The sequence below is a fragment of the Eleginops maclovinus genome, chromosome 9 (genome assembly GCF_036324505.1).
Source record: "Eleginops maclovinus isolate JMC-PN-2008 ecotype Puerto Natales chromosome 9, JC_Emac_rtc_rv5, whole genome shotgun sequence".
In the NCBI taxonomy this organism is placed as follows: domain Eukaryota; kingdom Metazoa; phylum Chordata; class Actinopteri; order Perciformes; family Eleginopidae; genus Eleginops; species Eleginops maclovinus.
Window position 1 is genome coordinate 4239354 of NC_086357.1, and position 19452 is coordinate 4258805.

The following is a 19452-nucleotide window of genomic DNA, read 5'->3' on the forward strand; positions in this document are numbered from 1 at the left end:
TTTTATTTTTCATAAGTAATGCAGCCCTACAAACAAGTTTAACAAGAGTGCTGTTAGTGTGCTGGAAAACCAAAGAAGCTAAAATGCCATCATTATCAGCAACTGTAGCAACCTTTCTTTACTGAAATTGTTCATTTGAGCATTCTTCATTGACTTTATGTACAAATGCTTCAATATTAAACTAACAAATGAAGTCTTAATCAGTGAGAAATGCATGATACAGCTTGGATTCAAGAATGTTACCCGGTCTATCGAAATTAGTTCACTGTCGTCTTGGCGCATTCCGAGAAAAACGTGAATATACACTATATAGACAAAAGTATTGGGACACCTACACATTATACCCAAATGTCAAATTCGTAGGCATTAATATGAAGTTGGTCCCCCCCTTTGCAGCTTTAACAGCTTCCACTCTTCTGGAAGGCTTTCTACAACATGTCTGTGGGAATGTTTGCCCATTCTTCCAGAAGAGCACTTGTGGAGTCAGACTGTGATGTTGGCCTGGCTCTCTGTTCTAGTTCACCCCAAAGGTGTTCACTGGGGTGGAGGTCAGGGCTCTGTGTGGGCCAGTCCAGTTCTTCCACACCAAACTGACCCAACTATGCCTTTATGGACCTTGCTTTGTGCACACTGGAGTGTCCCAATATTTTTGTTTATATAGTGTATGCAAAAAGAAACTGTGTTTTAGTCACGCCGGGTTTCTGATTGATTTGAGGGGTTTGTGTTGCGTGTATTTCCTTTCCTAACACACTCAAGCACTTTGACTTTTTAATCTAACCCAACTTTCTTCCACACACCTTTCCTTTATCCGAAAACAAAAACATCCTTGTACTCGATGCTACGTGCATTAAAATGAGTTAGCCTAATCAATACGACAGATCTGCCTTTCGTGATCGTTGAGAGTTATGAGAATGACAGCACAAACACGATAAATAAATCATTGGAAAGCTTAGAAACTCCTCTTTCCAAAAGCTCACAATGTTTTATAGGGGTTGATGAGACTTACGCCTTTAGATACTCAGGTCTGTAGTTTGAATATCATTGAATAAACACGTGGTCTTGAACATGTTTCACTATATAAGATGTGTAAAGGATACATTTATTTGTGTTGGCACAGAAGTTCACAAGTCAAACACCTACTGCATATGCTGATGTTCATCGTGTCTCCTCACAGGTTTAAGTTGTAGATGGGCTGCATTTGTTTTGTATCTCTAAGTGTGTTTCTGAATATATGATGAGTACTGCTGTCACAGACTCCACATGCAACATCTGGCTGCTTGTCACTGAGCTGGGAGTCAGGTCTGCATGTGGAGGCGCCCGTGCATAACTTGCATATGTCCTTATTAAAAAAACCTGCCTCTGGTGAACTGTTCAGACTTTTGCTACAAAGCTTGATCAGAAATCTTTCGAAGGATGATATACGTCGAGTTGCATTACAATGCTCTACAACCTGAACAATTACTGGACTTTTACCTTTGAATGCCCTCTTAAATTAAGGATTCACAGCTTGAAAGTTATACATTTATTAATATTTCTTAACCCCACCGTTGGCTCCATTGCAAATGGTTTAACAGACCTGTTCATAATATATATTTTTAATGTTTTGCTATAACTCCTTTAGTTTAATAGTATATCGTATATAAACTAAAGCACAATACAACTCTCGCTGTGTTTGTGTTGAGATAAAGGCAGCAAAAATGCTTATCTTTTGAATTGCCAATAAATACAGGCATTAAAAACACTTATAAGTGAAGCTGCTTGGGCAAGAACAGACCCGGCATGTAAAGATAGTGAAGCTTGGTAGGGCTGCATTCTGAGATGCTTCATCCCCAGTGACACACACACACACACACACACACACACACACACACACACACACACACACACACACACACACACACACACACACACACACACACACACTGACACACGTTTGAATCGCTCTGCAACCACACTGGAGCTTTGATGCGATTCAGCCGTTTGCTGTGCATGTATTTCAACCCGTCAAGTTGTGTAACTCTGGTAAACTTTTGACATGTTCACTGCATTTTGTTTGATCTTTATTACATTGTCATTTAGCTGACGCTTTTATCCAAAGCGACTACATACTGTACACTTCAATACTGTAGACATGCCTACGAGAGCAATTTTGAGGCTCAGTATATTGCCCAAGGACATTTTGACATTCTTTCACCAGTCTAGGCCTCGTCATAACTCCCTACTCTTTCTACTCCCAATAAAAGGTCAGTGACAAAAGGTAAAAATCAAATGAGCAGAGTTATCATCTTTGAATGTCAAAACTTTCTTACATAAAGATGCCTTGACTTTCAAAAACAGGAACAAAAACAGATCTTCTCACTATTACTTCTGCTTTTAGATTTTCAAAAATTCCAAATGAAAATTTAATGAGAACATATTTTAACATTTCCAATTTCCTTTCATTTCGGATTACACAAACAGCCCTTGCCAAAAGGCCAATGGAAACATACTAGTTGCACAGATGCCAAATGCCTTCTCTGTTGGGAGTAAGAGAGGTGGAAGAGGGCAGAGTGACTTTCTTGCTGCAGATAAAATAGCGCTGAATTTATCAAGGTGGACCAATCAGGAATCAGGCGGCCAATCACCAAGCTGTTCCAATCAGCAGGCTGAACCTGTATACTCACACACATGCAGAGCCTCTTATGGGAGGAGGAATATCTGATGCAGAAATGAAATTATGCAATAACTAAGGGGTCAAAAACACAAGCATAGCAATATTTCAACATCATTAATTGAACTCAAATTCATTTTTGTAAATGATTGATCATTAAGGGTTACCATACATCATCTAAATTCTATTCATTATATTTTATCCTATAAAGCCTCACATCAACTTCATCCAAACTGTCAACACATTAATAGAGCATAATAATATTTGCTTTACATGAGCCATATATTCGCAACCCCCCACAATACACACACTCACATATATACACACACACACTCACGTCACTTTAATAGCCGTCACTGAGCGTCAGTGAAATGGCAGCAGTGCGACTGCCGGCTGATCTGAGCTCAGTGAACAGCGACTCAGACTGAGGGGATTCAGAGGGGATTTGTTACGCCGCTAAAGCACTCCTGCCACGGCCAGGAGGGGAAATGGGGAGAGAGGCATTGGGAAAAGGTAAAAATATATATGTATTCGCTTAGGGGAGGAGAGCAGGAGGAAATTGGATACGGAGGAAAGAAACTGAGGAGAAAGAGGGAGGGAGGAAGGAAGGAAAAAGGATGGAAAAAGAGAAACGAAAGGAGTCACGGAAGTAAAAGTGCACATATAAGACAAAGAAGATAAGGATAGAAGTAAAAAATGAGAAGAGAAAAAGATAAGGAAGTCATTGAGAGCCGGGAAAGGAGTAAATAAGTGAGAAAAAGGTGTGTGTGTCGGGGGGTGGATGATCTGATTAAAGGTGTAAAAAGGGAGAGGAGAGCAGAAGCTGAGAGGATGCAAAAAGATGAGATGAAAACTTTATTGATCCCTGCAGGGCACAGCGGCATCAGAGATGAGTAAACAAAAAACAGAGGAATACAGATAAGAGAGGAAATATGAGGTTTATAAAATTATCGAAACATGGTCACGTTAAGGAGGAATTAATGAAGGAAAATATGTACGGTATGAACAGCAGGAAATTATGAAATGGTCTAAAATATTGGAATTAATATCAGTTTGTGTGCAGACTGGAATATAAGAATGTGATGAAAAGAGTTAAATAAGACTAGGTGTGTAGAACAGGCAGTGAGAGATGTGCCGGTATACACATTAGAAGGTCCACTGAGGGGAAAGCGAGGACAGGATGAAATGATGCTGAGGAGAGAGAAAAAATAGACAGAAATGAGGAAGTGCAAGTGAGCGGAGGATAGGAATAAGAGGACAGAGGAGAAAATGGAATGAAGACGCGAGGTGAGGATTGAAGAGGGATTTTCCAGTTGGTTACCCGGTCCCGACCACGTGTGAAATTTGCTCTGAACACCCGGTGGCATTCAATCACCAGTCAAGTGAAGCATCGAAGAAATTAATTGTATTAGTAGAGAGGGAAGTATGGAAAGAGGGAAAGAAAGAGAAGACAGAGAAAAAGGACATTTGTGAGACAGTAGTAGAGTATTCTTCATCTACTGTGTCTACAGCATGGTGGCCAAAATCATCACCAGCTTGCGCAGCATTTCGAAAACATTCACCAACTTGACGAAACATAAACAGGGTTCACCAAACCGATGCATGAATAATTCACTGTTAATAAAAGTTGGTGAAGATGATTCTTTATTTGCATGTGTATTTGCACAATTGTGTTTTTATATTTGCATCAATTCTTAAGTGTATCACGTTAATTGTTCATGTTTTGGGCCATTGTAGTGCTTTCACCTCTGTCGGCCACCGTAGTAAAACATTCTGATTATTTTTGAGTGACTCAAGAGTCCATGCTAAAAACAGTTGAGGTTTTTTTTTTATCTTCCAATGAATTTGTTTGATTTTATTCAGTGGATTTAATCTCATATTTTTGATACTGATTAGTACTTTTCTGCCTTGTTTGCAACAATTCATGCTTGTTTCTGTTAATTATTAAAAGATCAGGGACTGCTATGGAAATTGAAAAATAAATGGAATTATTACTTCACTTTCCAGCCAATTCGAAAATACTTAAAGACTCAGTATGACTTATAGCATTAATCCCCAAGATGTGTTTTGGTTCATTTAAGGACGCCGTGTTTTCAAATGGTGACATGTAGAGCGTTTTCATTAAACATAATCTATAATTTAATTTGAAACACTGCGGGGGGTAGACAGCCACTTTGCATAATCTAGCCTGCTTAAATGTCATTAAAGGATAAAGCTGATGGTATTTGAGGTTATTCTTAGTGTTTTGCGATAAACAGAGTCCCTGAAGACGCTACAGCCAACAATGACTTTATCTAACTGGTGTGTGTTTCACCTCTGTGCCATAGAGATCCACAGTTCAAAACCCATTAGAGACTTAAAGAGCTACACTGATAAACTGCATGTCTTTCTTTCATTAGTATGAACAAGCAAGCCTTTACTCGACTCTGAGCACTGAGTCGAAGGATGTACCATTTAAACTGATTGGTCGACTACATTGTATGATAATTCACCAAAACAACAAACCATCTGGAAATGACTAAAGAAATGCTATGTCTACACAACAATGATAACTTATTACTGAAAAAAGGGATGCACATGTTTCAGATGGGTCATTATTCCCGAAACCCTTATAGTTTGTGTGAATGTAACAAAAGATGCAAATTACTTTTTTTCTTGGTGGCAATGTTTGGCCTTACCCCATTCTTCCTCTAACTGGCTGGTTATCATTACCTTGATTTGTTTGTTGGTTGGTTTTATGCACTAAAAGCAAGCCCCCATTGACCTGACATCAATGTGCCCAAAAAATAAATGTTCCCATTGACTTACAGAAGGAAAAAGATGCCTCTTAATACAGCATACAATGTTTTTGAGCTAAATCACGGGTGTCTGCACTACGGCCCGGGGGCCAAATGCGGCCCTTTGTTCATTTTGAATTGGCCCCCAGCAATTTCTAAAAGTATAGTGGATTATGGCCCAATCCTGAAACTTGTGCTTGTCTTATATTGTACTTCTTAAATATATATTTAAACATATATTAAGCAGTAGTATTCATGTGTTAATAAACCCATTTTTTTCAATAAAGTCAGTCAATTAAAGCCGAAACATTTTCTAACAAATCTTAGTTTATAAAGATCACTTATTTCCAACCCAACCTTGAAATTTACCCTTGATATTTCCCCTTATTGTGAGCAATCTGAGGCTTCTGTTTTAGGGAATGATCTGCCAACACTTAAAATAAATGTATAATTTATTAGATACATAATTGACCTACATTTGATTGATTTTGCTAACTTATAACTTAACTAATAAGGCAACATACCTCACCTCTACTGAGTGGCCCAGCCCATCGTATGGTTTCCTATATGTGGCCCTCGGTGAAAAAAGTTTGGACACCCCTAAGCTAAATCAATCACCAAGTACAAAAAATGTTCTAAAAGATGTAAAAAGCAGATTTTTATAGCAGATCGGAGGTGGGGCTTAAGGAAATTGCAGGTGCCCATGCTATATAGGCCCAGATCTGTGGGTGATCCAGGTGATGTTGTTCATGAATCAGGTTTTTTTGGCTTCAACTTTCATAGGAATGATTGGGGTCCGGCCTCCAACGCTGCATCCAGTTCTCTGAAGACATCAAGTGTTTGTACTGGCCAATATAATATGTTTGTTTTATTTCTCCATTACAAATAACTGATGAGTCATGCCCTTTCCATCTCGCTGACGTCAATCTCAGTTGACACAGAAGTGCAGCAGTGGAGTGACTTGGTAGCCAATTGGGGTTGCATGTCATACCCCACTTTCTTTTCTACCCCATTTCTGTCAAATAAAGGAGAACATGCTTAAAGTATACGTTGGTAGTTGTTAAAAGGAAGAGATTATCGGCCATCCAATGTTAATTATGTTGTCAGTGTGTGGGTGTCACTGAATGGAATTGAGACTTGGAAATGATGAAACATCAACATTTTTGACTTTTTGTTAAGGACAGCTCTTCTATTACTGGTAACTATTGAAGGGGGAAAATATATGATGACACAAAGAGAAATACTAAGACCGGCAAACATAACGAATCGAATGCAGTCATAAGGTCAGTATGATTTAGTTTCTGAGGGAGAGATTTAAAGAAGCTGTTCAGGTCTGCATACAACAGATATGTGGTTTTATTAACAGTTTTTATTATATAAGGTTAGATATACTTTACTGATCCCAAATTGAAAGAAAATGTATTTATTTTTTATTTATGTATTTTAGATTGTAGTTATTTGCTTATATGGACAGTGTTGTTTCCCAAACCAACTCAAATACACTAACATGAAAATAGATCATTAACTAATGGAGCCACATGATCAAACCATACAATAATAATAACAAATTAAAATAATAACAAATGTTGGACCTAAATTGCAAGCATAATATGTAAAACTGGATTGAGATAAACATAGAGAAAGAGATGAGACACAAATAGACGGACTCAGGCACTGATGTTGGGTTTGATCCGAGGACAGGCAGCAAGGGAACGACAACAGCCATTGGCAGCGACACACACACACACACACACACACACACACACACACACACACACACACACACACACACACACACACACACACACACACACACACACACACACACACACACACACACACACACACACACACACACACACATATGGGATGTGAGAGTGGAGTGTCTCTGGTGACAGCTAATGACGATGCTGCACCTCCACCCTTGACTGATCCCTGTTCTTTAGATGGAATTATAATCCTGCACATTGCATTTCAATTCTGGCAGGAGAGGTGCGAGATTATTGGCGTTGCCAATAATATTTCATTTCATTTCATTTATTACTCTCCAATTGGCTGTAGCTGTAAGTGCTTCTTTTCTTTCTGGGGTCCACCACTGAAAACATGAAGGTGGATTTATGTTTTATATGTACGCATCTTTATACCCTTAACTCTCTACATCTCGGAGATAACAGCTTACAGCTTTTATTCTAAGATTTACATTTTCATACCCTTCCTATCCAGTGAAAATCACATATCTTCAAACAGTTATTTAAATGTTTGTGATAAACGGAATGACACAAAGCTTGGCTTATTTTCTGAACGCAGGAAAAGTTGACCTTGTAGTGATGAGTGTTTTTAACAGGATAGATACATATGGCTTTTTTCAGATTTTAAGTAATCTGCTGATGACACTAAATCTTTATCTTGACTTTATTGTATAACTCATTTGGAGTGGAGCATTTTCTCAATCTGGTATTAGCTTAATGTTAACCAACCATGTCAAAGCTTGAAAACATTTAATGGCTGGATAATTCTAAACAAATACTCTAAATCTTTTATTTTTACAACAAATTTTTACTCATAAACAACATATTTTAGGAGGATTTAGTAGTTAGGGTTACGGTAAGGGTTGGATATTAGTTTCAGGGTACTGGTTTTTGTGTTCTATCTTTTTAATTTGTTTAATGTTTCTGTAGGATACATTGATTATTCTGTCCTTAAAACTAGCCGTGGTAGTTTTTCCCGGTGTCCCATTTCACATCTCGCCATTAGAATTGTTTTTGTTTGTTAAACTGTTTGTTTAACAAACTTTAACTATGCAAAGGATCTAAATACTTCTTATACAGCTTAAGGAGTGAAACAGTTGTAATGGAAAAAAGGTGGAAGTGTTATTACATTGGATGGGAAACTGTTCAAAGAGGGTCTTTGGTGTAGAATGTTGACATCCTCTTTCACTGCCCTTCCACAGAATGCCGGTAAATTACGTTTGACCTTGTCATGATCTTTACTGTTTTTTGTTTTGGTCTACTGTGGAGAGTCGAATGGTTCTTTAAAATGTTATCAGTCAAGTTGGGTAGCAGTGAGTAAGTACCAAACAGAAATCAACCCTCATAGCTGAGCAAGATTGAGCTCTGATCTGCTCTTATAAAAAAACCTTCTGTTGTTCAAGTGAGAAACCTCTTTCCTTCATGTTCTATAATGTATTTAGTGGTTATATTGTCTTTCATTTTACTGTAAATGCTGCATGTGATCAGCCATTGTGATGTTGCAATGAACAAAGCAAAAGTTGGGTCATCAGGCCAATAGGCATTAGACAAAAGATTTCATCAATGACTGAATGAAATTGGATTTACCAGACATAGACTATGAAGGATTTGTTTCGGGATTGGGGTGTTGATGTGTGAATGTAATTGACCTGCCCCTGCAGTCAACGTCTCAACACGTCTACACAACTTTAATTTGTGCTCCAAATATCTCTTTCAATTAACCCTCTTTTTTTACCTTGAGAGGTTCATATTTTGCATATAATTTTAAATCATCCAAGCTTCATGAATCGTAAATATCAAATGGAAGTGAATTGTCCTGAACTATATCGTTAATTTATACATTTCTCCATTTGTTTAGTTAATTTCCCCCCCAAACACAAATGCATCTGTTGCATTGTTTTAAAGTCTTAACCTTACAGAGTAAAACCTTTCAATGTGTCTCCCCACCTCTGTTTTTAACCTCATGTTTCTGCTTAATGTCTAAAGGGTAACAGTCTTTGTGCTTCCTCTGCTTGAGGTGAATGGCAAAGGGTGGTTTGAGTCGCCAGTTTTCTACACCGACAGATAAAACGAACAGACAATAAAACAGACGATGAGTAGACCCTAAAATGAAATAGAAAAAAAGTAGGGAAGTGTAAAATGAATAATGTGAAGTGCCAGGATAGACCATGACCTGTCCAAGATATATTCTTCTTGGCTCTCCAGACCAAGCCCCCAGGAATAGAGCTGGCTGTTGAAGCTATTTAAATCATTAGGGTCTAAAAGTTGTAAAATGCACTAAAAGCCAAAGCGAGAGTTATTTTCCATCTCTATTCATTTGACTCAGCTGATCGCAGGAGATCGGAAGCCCGGTTTAAAGAAAATTAAGTGCGCATCCTCTATAAGCCCAGATACGGGTACCTTTTTGACTGAACAATCGCTCCTTTTTCGGCTTCATGCGCCTCTGAGCAACTCTCATTGGAATTAATGGGGCTCTGCCTCCAACGCTGTTGTCTTTATACATCGATGCTCCGATGGCCTGCTACACGCTTCCTCTTGTTTTTACTGGTAATTTCGTTGCCTTTGCTGGTACGTCAGGACTTTCAAGCGTGGGTTTGGTCAGATAAAAGTATCAAAAGTGTCTGTTTTTCGGAGCAATATTGTTGTATTTTTAGTCCCATGGTTGGAGTGTTTTGTTGGAGTGAAGCTGTGAAGAGATGAATGACTATTTTCAAATGCAATGGCTTTTTAGTATTTCACTTTTCCCGTATTCAGAAACTTCACAGTGTCCTTGGGCAATATACTTAACCCCCACCTTTCTCTCGTAGGCATGTCTTCAGTATAGGATAAAAGATACACATTTTCGATATCGGTGTTGTAGATTGTGAAAAAAGTTTCAGATGTTTTCCTGTTGATTCTGAAGGACCAGCGTTCAATTTGTTGACAGGTTTATGTCTCTGTCGGCAGTCCATGTGTCCCCGATGACAAAGAGCAGCATGTCCTGTGTTCTTCCCTAGGCTCGCTGTAAAAATACTTACAGCCACTTTTATGGACTCATTAATAAAGCTGCGGCACAATCAATGAAAACATCTTCCTTTTCACCATTAGCTCTCCGTCTCTATTTGTCTGTCTCCTATTATTCTGCAAGTGCTTGCTCCCGGTTTTGCATTTGTGTGTGTACATATCATTTTTTTGTCGATAAGCGCTGGTTTGTTTTGAAGTATTGTTGCACGGAGGAGGGGTAGGAGGGATTCCTGTCTGCCAGTGTGGCAGTTTGGGTTGGGAGGATGGATGAGACGACTGTCAGCTTCATCACCACGGGTGCTTTGAGTTTACGATTGTTGCTCCACTGTGTAGTTCGACTGGAGAGAGGCACAGCGTCTGGGATTACTTAGACCGACTCAACAGATGTTTCCTAGGATAAAAAAACTGGCTTTTCGTTTCCTGTTTCTGAGCTGGCAGATGGAAAACACAAATGTTTTACTTCCTTAATGTCTAGCCTTCTCTCCCATGTTGCTGCCACTTGACTGACTGCACACTGCTACCCATGAGGTCTTCGGAAAAACAACATCATTACTGTAGATGTAAACTGTCAAATGCCTGGGATAAAAGTGAACAATAAAGAAATATTTAAACGTTAACTTTCATATTCTGTGAATATCAAAGGAAAGGTCTAATTTATGTATTTTTCTAATCGAAGAAAAATCACCATTTCATCATTTGTTATTATATATATATATATATATTTTTTTTTCTGATAATGATTAAGGTGACCCATTCAATAGGAACATTAAGCAAGACCATATCAATTTGTTGTCAGATGATTAACTCAGACAGAGATCCTTATGTGTCCACTAGATGGCAACACACAGTGAGAGTAGTAATTGACTTGATCGAAGAAGCTGCCCGCTTTTTTTCTCAGTTACGTATGACGAAAGCGCGTAAGGGCAAGCTCTCCCGGAACCCATAGAGATTGCATTGAAAGCTCTGATATTTGAAAAAAATGCATTTCACATGAGAGTCTATGAGAGACCCCTTGGGCGATTTTCAACCCGACTGAAATCGCCCCTAAAGGGGCGGGACCATGTGAAGCACAACTTTAGTCTGATTGGATATTGACATTTTTGACAGATCTAGAACACTGATTACGACTGCTGCTGTGTTAGAAAAAAAATTCCCTCTTTTTCCCGTCGGTAGTGCGTCGCCCAAATTGCCCTAATACACAAACCGCCCCTGTACAGCAAATAATCTGAACCTGTTATGAGTTCAAAAGTAAATAAATGGTTTCTGTAATGTAGTGGAGTAAAAGTATATAGTAGCATACATTTCAAATACTTAAAAGTGCAATACGTGAGTCATCTTACTACTTCCCATTACTGATACATGTTTCAGTTTTCTTTCCACCTATTTATATCACAGGCTAGCATTACCTGCTGAATTTAGTGAAGTCTTAATGTGGAAAAAGCTTGATCAAATTATTTGTGTCTGACTTTAGAGGAAACTGTGGGATAGGTGATAACTATACTTATATCTCGTGAATCAATGTCAGTTGTAAGTACAAAATTACAATTATTTGCCGGTGTGAAGTTCAGCAAGAAGTGAATTTAACACATTTTTCTCGTCCGCTCCTCACTTCTTGCTACAGGCTAAATGCCTTAAGGCTCCATTAGCTGCTATACACCCTAGATTGTTTGCAAGAAAGTTATATGAATAAAATGTATGCAATAGGTTTGAAAAGGAAGATAAATGCGTGTTATGTGATGTTGCAAATCATGGTAATCGTTACCAAACTAGTCAGACAATGTTTTGGGAGAAGCCCTGTTGGGCTTTTTGGGGTTTTATCTTTCCTGTATTCAGTTACATAAGTTTTGGTGCATGTAAATGGTCTGCAAAGGCACATTTCTAACACATCTCGACGCAGTTGACCAATCACAACAGAGTAGACGTGTCTCTGGATTCAGACAGTGGCTGAAAAGAGGTGCTGCAGTACAGAGAGTATGAGAAAAATAAAGAGCTTTTTGAACATTAAAGCATGGAGACATGTTACAGTAGAGGCACTAAATATTAATATGAACCTGAAAATAAGCATAATATGTTCTCTTTAAAGGTCCCCTAATACAACCCCTCTCTCTTTTCCTCCTTACCCACATCTCTAAAAACGGGGGTACAAGTGAGCTGATCCAGATTTGCTGCCAATATGATGTCATATCGGAAATGTGGGCTGGCTTTACATTGAACTCCTGGCAACGTCCCGCCCACGTGACACGTCCCAACCTATCATCCCCCATATACAGTCGCGAGTTGAATACCCTCCGCAGCACATCTGTGTGTCTGTGTGTTCAGCAGGATGTCTGCTGGAGGGACTTAGAGTTGTTTATATAATACATATAATGTCTCTGTTCTAGTGGTAAACACTGAGAAGTGTTTCAGACATAATGCTGGATGTGGTTTGGAACATAATATGGCGTTTAATCACGGCAGCGTTTAACTGAGTTTCTCCATTAGAAACTTCTCTCTTCAGAGAGAGAGCTGCATGACGCTCCAAAGAGGCGTGGCCAGCATCAGCACTTTCGAAAACGGGGCTGAAACAGAGGGATAGCAGACATGGCTAAAATCAATGATCTGTTTGGTATTTTGAGCAAAACACGTCAGAGACATGTTTTTTTAAATATATTTGGGACCTATAGTATATGCAGTAAAAGAGCATTATATGAGACCTTTAAGGTAGGGATACATTTTGACGTGCTTTTGCAACCCTAGAACATTGGACAATTGTTTTCTCCTATATTTGATGCAGAAAGCAAATTACCAACTAATTCACCAAACAAGCTTTTGCGAACAAGTGGCTCAAAGCTTATTTTCATGCCAAAATATCTGTTGTGAAAACATATATTTTTATATCACACATAAGAAGAAATGTATTTATAAATACTCAGTAATTCTATATAAAATGAAATATTCATGACTACATAACCAAAAACATTCAAATAAGTATTGTATAACATCTTTATTCAATAATCCTAAATAACACTAAATTATCTCTGTATAATAAGTTAAATCAAAATGTATTTGACTATCGATCATAGGAAACATTTGTTGAAAAATAGGGTTTCAGGGAATTTAAATCAAGTTCCAAAGGGACCATTTAGCATGCTTCACTTTGATAAAAGTAAAAGAGGTTTAGTAGGCAATTCTTCTGTGTCCCTGAACAAATAACAAAAACTGCTGACGTTTTAAGGCGGCCGACGAGGCAGTTTATCCTCTGGCATCAACATGGCAGCAGACATGATTCCACACGATGAATATGCATTGTATAATACTTTCAAAAGGGAAAACTAACTTCTTTCCATGTCACTGCTGTTGAAGAAAGACAGTTTCTGTGTTTTTAGATTGTAAACGCTGTGTGGATTCTCTTGTTGTGAAGATGGTGAGGAACGTATCTATGTATAGCAGTAGAGTCTTGAAATACTGTTCTATGAATGTGATAACATGGATTATTTTTTTTTCCGGAATCACCACCCAAGAAGTCCTACATACAGTTCGATAGAATAAATATCTGAGTTACATTAAAGGGAGCTGTACTACTATCCGAAGGAAAGTCATGTTACCATATAATACCATTTACCAACATGATGCAACATGTTTGTGATAAAACTTCTGTGCTTTCATGTGATCCCCAGAGTCCAATTTTCCCCTTTGTAAGTCCCAACGGGTGTCAAAATGCATGTAATCTATTAGCAATATTGTTCCAAAATTCTATTTCCATATACAGTCTAATGCCGCCGCCATGTTTTTCATTAAATCATTCAATCCCCTGACTTCAAACTGAGATAGAACACATGATCACCTCTTGTGAATTTAAGTCTTTGCTCACATATATAGCTAGCGAAATTGAGACAGGTCGTTTGAGTAAAGCTGAGTAGCAAGGGTACAAGACTGTTTTTTAATGAGTGTACAGTACAGTGTATGTAATGGTGTAGGTTTAGTTTCAGGAGTAGGACAGTGGAGAGGACTGCAGTGCATCACAAAGATTTGTAACTTAATGTCATTTAATCATAACATCGTTGCCTCTGTATCTTCGTAATCCTTAATTTTTTTTAGGAGTCCAGATTATTGTGGGTCAACAGTACTGATTTGTTCTGAATCACTGCCCAGTAAGGACTACATACAGTTCAACAGAACAAAGATCTGAGATCAGTTTTTGGGGCGTTAAAGGCTCCTGTACTCCTGTAACTGGCCAACATGATGCCAAATATTTTTGATTTCACTTCTGTGCTGCCATGTGCTCCCCAGAGTTCAATTTCCCCTGTTTGAATCACAAATGGGTGACAAAAAGTAATGCGTATCTATGTATCTTTCTTTGGCAAAATTGTTCAGAAATTCTATTTCCGTGTGCAGTCTGATGCTGCCGCCTCGTTCTTCATTAAATCCATCAATCCTCTGACATCAAACCAAGACAGAACAAATGATCACCGCTATTAAATAAAAGTCTTGCTCACATATATAGCTGCCAAAATGTAGAAACAAACACAACAGGGTGTCCTGGAGGGGGTGGAATTCAATGTCCAGCAGGGATTACAGCTCAGTTTTCAGGCATTTACAATTAGCACTCTCTCACAAACACATGGTGTGGTTTTGTGTGTATGACATACACTCTGGTTTGATGTTCATCTCCTGTGTTTGACCTCATTTTTCTTCTTATTATGGTTTTCCTCCTGCTGATGTTGTAAGCGTCTGTACTCCTTGTTGTTTCCTACCTCCCTGCCAGTCTCCCCCCACCTCTCTTTCTGGGTTGAGTGTGTGTGTATGTGTATGTGTGTGTGCTGTTGCGGGAAAAATACGATGTGTGGTTTCACATAGAAATGTGAGCTACGTCGCGCCCAAAGTGTGTATGTGCGTGTATCTCTGCGTATACATCTATGTGTGTAATCACGTCATATCTCCCTTGTCTGATGTCTAAGCTTGTTGAGGTGTGTGTGTGTGTGTGTGTGTGTGTGTGTGTGTGTGTGTGTGTGTGTGTGTGTGTGTGTGTGTGTGTGTGTGTGTGTGTGTGTGTGTGTGTGTGTGTGTGTGTGTCTGTGTGTGTGTGTGTGTGTCTGTGTGTGTTGCTAAGTGTGTGTGAGTGGCTAAATAGGATTTCCTCAAGAGCATGAAATTTGAAGGTGAGCCCATCCAGGTGGAACATCAACTCCTAAGCAGTGAAAAAAATCACACACACGGCTTCCATCTGGTTCCAAAAAACATTTTTTATATTTAAGTATTTGAGTTCACCTGCTTGATGTTGTTTTCATAAAACTCACTTTATGTATGATATATATTTCACTATTATTCCGCATTTCATTCGTTCTACATGGTCTATTTTCATTCCTTTTCTTCTTCTCCTTAAATTTGCGTTAATTTCAAAACGGTTGGCTGCATTGCATAAAAGGTGACTCATTAAACAAAATAACACCTTCACTTGGTATAGGTTGCTCAATTTTGACTTTTTAAAATGTGAGATAAAGACCTATTTTGCACTCTCTTGCACTATTTTTTGTCTCACAAACATTGCATAAATAAATATTGTTCTTGTACTTATCCAGCAAAATAGGCAAAACAATGTGTAATTTCTTTTTGCATGGTACTGTATATTTCACCGGACAACGGTCAGGTTTAGGGCCAGTATTATAGTACAGTATTACACAATTTAAAGGTATACACTTGGACCATGACCCCAACTAAATCCAATGTTTGGTATGTAAGGGAACATTTCTGAAAAAAGAAAAACTAACATTTAAAAATGGTTGTGTTTTTTGGCTCCACATCGGAAAGGAAAATTGGTGTACGTGTTTTTTCTCACATTTGCAATGAGGGGCAACAAAAAGTCACAATATCAACTTTTATTCGGAACCCCTTTAGTTTATACCACGTGTGTGATTGCTGCTGGCGGTATGCATTCAGGTCTATGGCTCACTCCCAAAACTATCCCCACTCAACAGCACAGAGTGTCTCTCTGACAGCTCTGGAGGGTACTCCACATTAAGAGTAGGGTATAAAATAAAACCGTAAAGTCCACCATAACCAGGAAACATCTGTCACCAAGCATACCCATGGACACCTTGCTAGTTAAGCTGTTGAGTAATATAACCATGTACTATAAATAGATGTTCCTCTTAACGTCGACATTTGTGCATATGGAAAGTACTGTGATGCAGGAGGCAAGAAAGACAAAGTAAATGATTGGATCATAACTCAGTTGTGTGTGAATGCTAATTCTTGATTTTTTTCCTATGTTTTAGCAGAGAGACTTTGGACCAGATCAACCGATAACAAGTGTATCTTCAAGAACCACTGCACCACTCCTGCAGCTGTACATAGCAGTCCCCTCTAAGTGATGGAAACTCCCATTACTGGCTGACCCGTTTACCTTCTAAGAAGTGGAGCTTAAAGATGATATTGTTGCTTCTTTCTACTCCATCGCAGTGCTTAATGGACGGACTTTTTTGAGGAGTAATTTACATATTGTGAGGAATATTTCTCAGATTTTTCTTCAACTATCTGAAGGAAACCTATGGCTGTTACATTTCCCCCTGATGGTTTTACACTGCCTGGATTTTAAGACGGATCATCAGCAACCCCCAACCACTTCTGCTCCGGAGTTACCCCTTTTACTTATGCCCGTGTGTGAATGTGATTTTAGTGTGATTGTGAGAGCTTGTGTTCCCTTCTGCATGGCGTAAGTGAGGGACAGAAAAAAAAGGGATTTCTGCTCGAGAAAGGACAAAAGAGGAGGCAGCAAACAAGTTGAAAACAGGGAGTAACAGCTATGTCCCAGTGGAGGCACCAGTCAAGGACTGGGTGTCAACTACTTCTGACTGCTAAGAGTGGGAGCAGGATGATGGGATACAAAAGCCTTGAAGGTTCTTTGCTTAGCGGCCGGTGGGTGTCCTCTCTAATATGGCTTGGACTGCTGCTGCTACAGACGTCTCTGGCTGAGAAACTTGACGAAAACGACCCAGTTGTCACAACCGTGTACGGCAGGCTGCGCGGTGTCAAGAAGGAGCTTAACAACGAGATCCTCGGCCCTGTCGTGCAGTTTCTAGGAGTCCCGTACGCTTCTCCGCCCACCGGCGAGCGCCGCTTTCAGCCCCCTGAGCCGCCGGCGTCGTGGCCGGAGATCCGCAACGCCACACACTTTGCCCCGGTGTGCCCTCAGAGCATCGTGGAGGGCCGCCTGCCAGATGTGATGCTGCCGGTTTGGTTCACCAACAGCATTGACGTTGTCTCCACGTACGTCCAGGACCAGAGCGAGGACTGCCTGTATGTCAACATCTATGTCCCCACTGAGGATGGTGAGTTAGCCTGTGGGCCCAGGGAAGGATGATTGTGGGGGTAGTGGGTGGTGGGGAGGAGGGTATTGAACCAACAAGATCCTTGTAGAGAGAAGGATTTGTTGTTTCTGTCTTCGTCTGTCTGTCTTTCTGTCTGTCTGTCTGTCTGTCTGTCTGTCTGTCTGTCTGTCTGTCTGTCTGTCTGTCTGTCTGTCTGTCTGTCTGTCTGTCTGTCTGTCTGTCTGTCTGTCTGTCTGTCTGTCTGTCTGTCCGTCGTCTGTCCGTCTGTCTGTCTGTCTGTCTGTCTGTCTGTCTGTCTGTCTGTCTGTCTGTCTGTCTGTCTGTAGAGGGAAAGCATGACCTTGTGCATGTTTTATGCATGACACTGCTTATAGAACATGAGTTTTTGAGAGTGGTTTTTTGAAAGAGAGGATGGTGTTCGGGTGTGTGTTGCATCCATCAAGGCCATTAATCCTGTTTTCATTCCACTCCATAGCTGCCTCCATCTTCTTCCTTCCATTTCCACTCCTTTCCTCCTCCTCCTCCTCCTCCTCCTCCTCCTCCTCCTCCTCCTCCTCCTCCTCCACCTTCACCTTCCTGTTGCTTTTTTCCCATCAGCACCTTATTTGCCCTCCTCTGCGGATGGACTCCCCCCTAACTCCATCATCGTCTGTAGCTCATCATAGCCTATTGTGCCTCACCACAATGGCTATAGTTCATTAAACAAGTCGGTCGTTGTCATGATCATCACCGATTGATTTGGCTGACTGGCTGAATGACTGGCTGGCAGACTGATAGAGTGAATACTGCGCTGATTGAGCTGGTGTGTTTCATTCTTTCCCTGTGTCTTTATTTCTCCCTTCCCCAAATTTCAGTCAGTTGTGTGTGTGTGTGTGTGCATGCCAGCTCCTGTGTGCGTTGCGCGTCCAGGGGCTCAATGTTATTCTTTAGTCTTCTATTCATTTACAGTCAAAAGAATATCCAAGGAATGTGCCAGGAAACCGGGCAAGAAAATATGTAGACAAGGAGGTATGTATGATCTGAACGCAACTTTTACAATGCCACAGAAAGAAGAATCTAGGAGGGAAAAGAAGAAGAATAATTATGGGGTACAGCAGTCGTGAGAGCAAGGTCTACGGATTAGTCAAGGTCTCGATTCAGGGTTCTCAGAATGCTAACTTTAAGAGACAGGCGCTTTTAAACGCTACCTGAAAGTCAATTTTGGCCAACTTAAAATCTAAACTAAGCTTTCAGAACATGTCTGAACATTTCTAATGCATTTCAGAAAGTGAGCAGAACAGAAAAGACCCTTTGAAATTCATAAGACTTTGGCCAGAACCATAAAGTATCCTGCAGATATCATCAATAACTTATTTTTTATTCCAACCCTGAATCAGCTGTGTGATTTGTAGACCTTGTGATGGCGGGTTAATGGCGAGGTAGTGTTGCACACTGGTCTGTAGATGTGTAATTTGATTGAGCACTCTTTGATTGGCCGCCAGAACAGGGGTCAGAAGGTGCGTAGTAATGATGTGTGAGGAGATAGCAGCATATTAGATCACAAACACACACACATTTACACACACGTGGAGTTGTATGCAGTGTTAAACAAGAGGAGCTCAGGCTGAACCTTGACTTTGTAATCTCCATTAAAAGAAAGCAGAGTTGTGTTCAGGTTGGCTCGGGCTACTGTATCAAGCACTGTTTCATCAAGATAATGCTCTCTTCCTCCCTTCTGTCTTTCCCTACCCTGCCTTCCCCCCTCCCTGGATTGTTGTGCGGTATATTTGCGTGACTGTGCAAGTGTGTGTGTGAGAGAGAGACAGTTGCTGACAGTGTCCTTGATAAGGTCCTGGGTGTTAATGTCATTTTCTTGGCAGCAGCCTGCATTATCACTTAGTGTACACCCCTCGTCGTCTTACTACACAGTGACTGGTACACTCTAACCTCCATTGTCTTCTTCTCCTCTCCTCAAACATGTTGCGCAC

General features: G+C 39.9%; 1 protein-coding gene across 1 annotated transcript in view; it reads left to right on the top strand.

Annotated features, from left to right (window-relative positions):
• The first annotated feature begins 16959 nt into the window (after nt 1-16959).
• Nucleotides 16960-19452, top strand: part of nlgn1 (neuroligin 1) — a 292257-nt gene continuing 289764 nt past the window's right edge. Inside the window, exon 1 of the mRNA XM_063890436.1 lies at nt 16960-17485. Coding sequence (XP_063746506.1) covers nt 16960-17485 — 526 coding nt within the window. The remainder of the gene's footprint in view (nt 17486-19452) is intronic.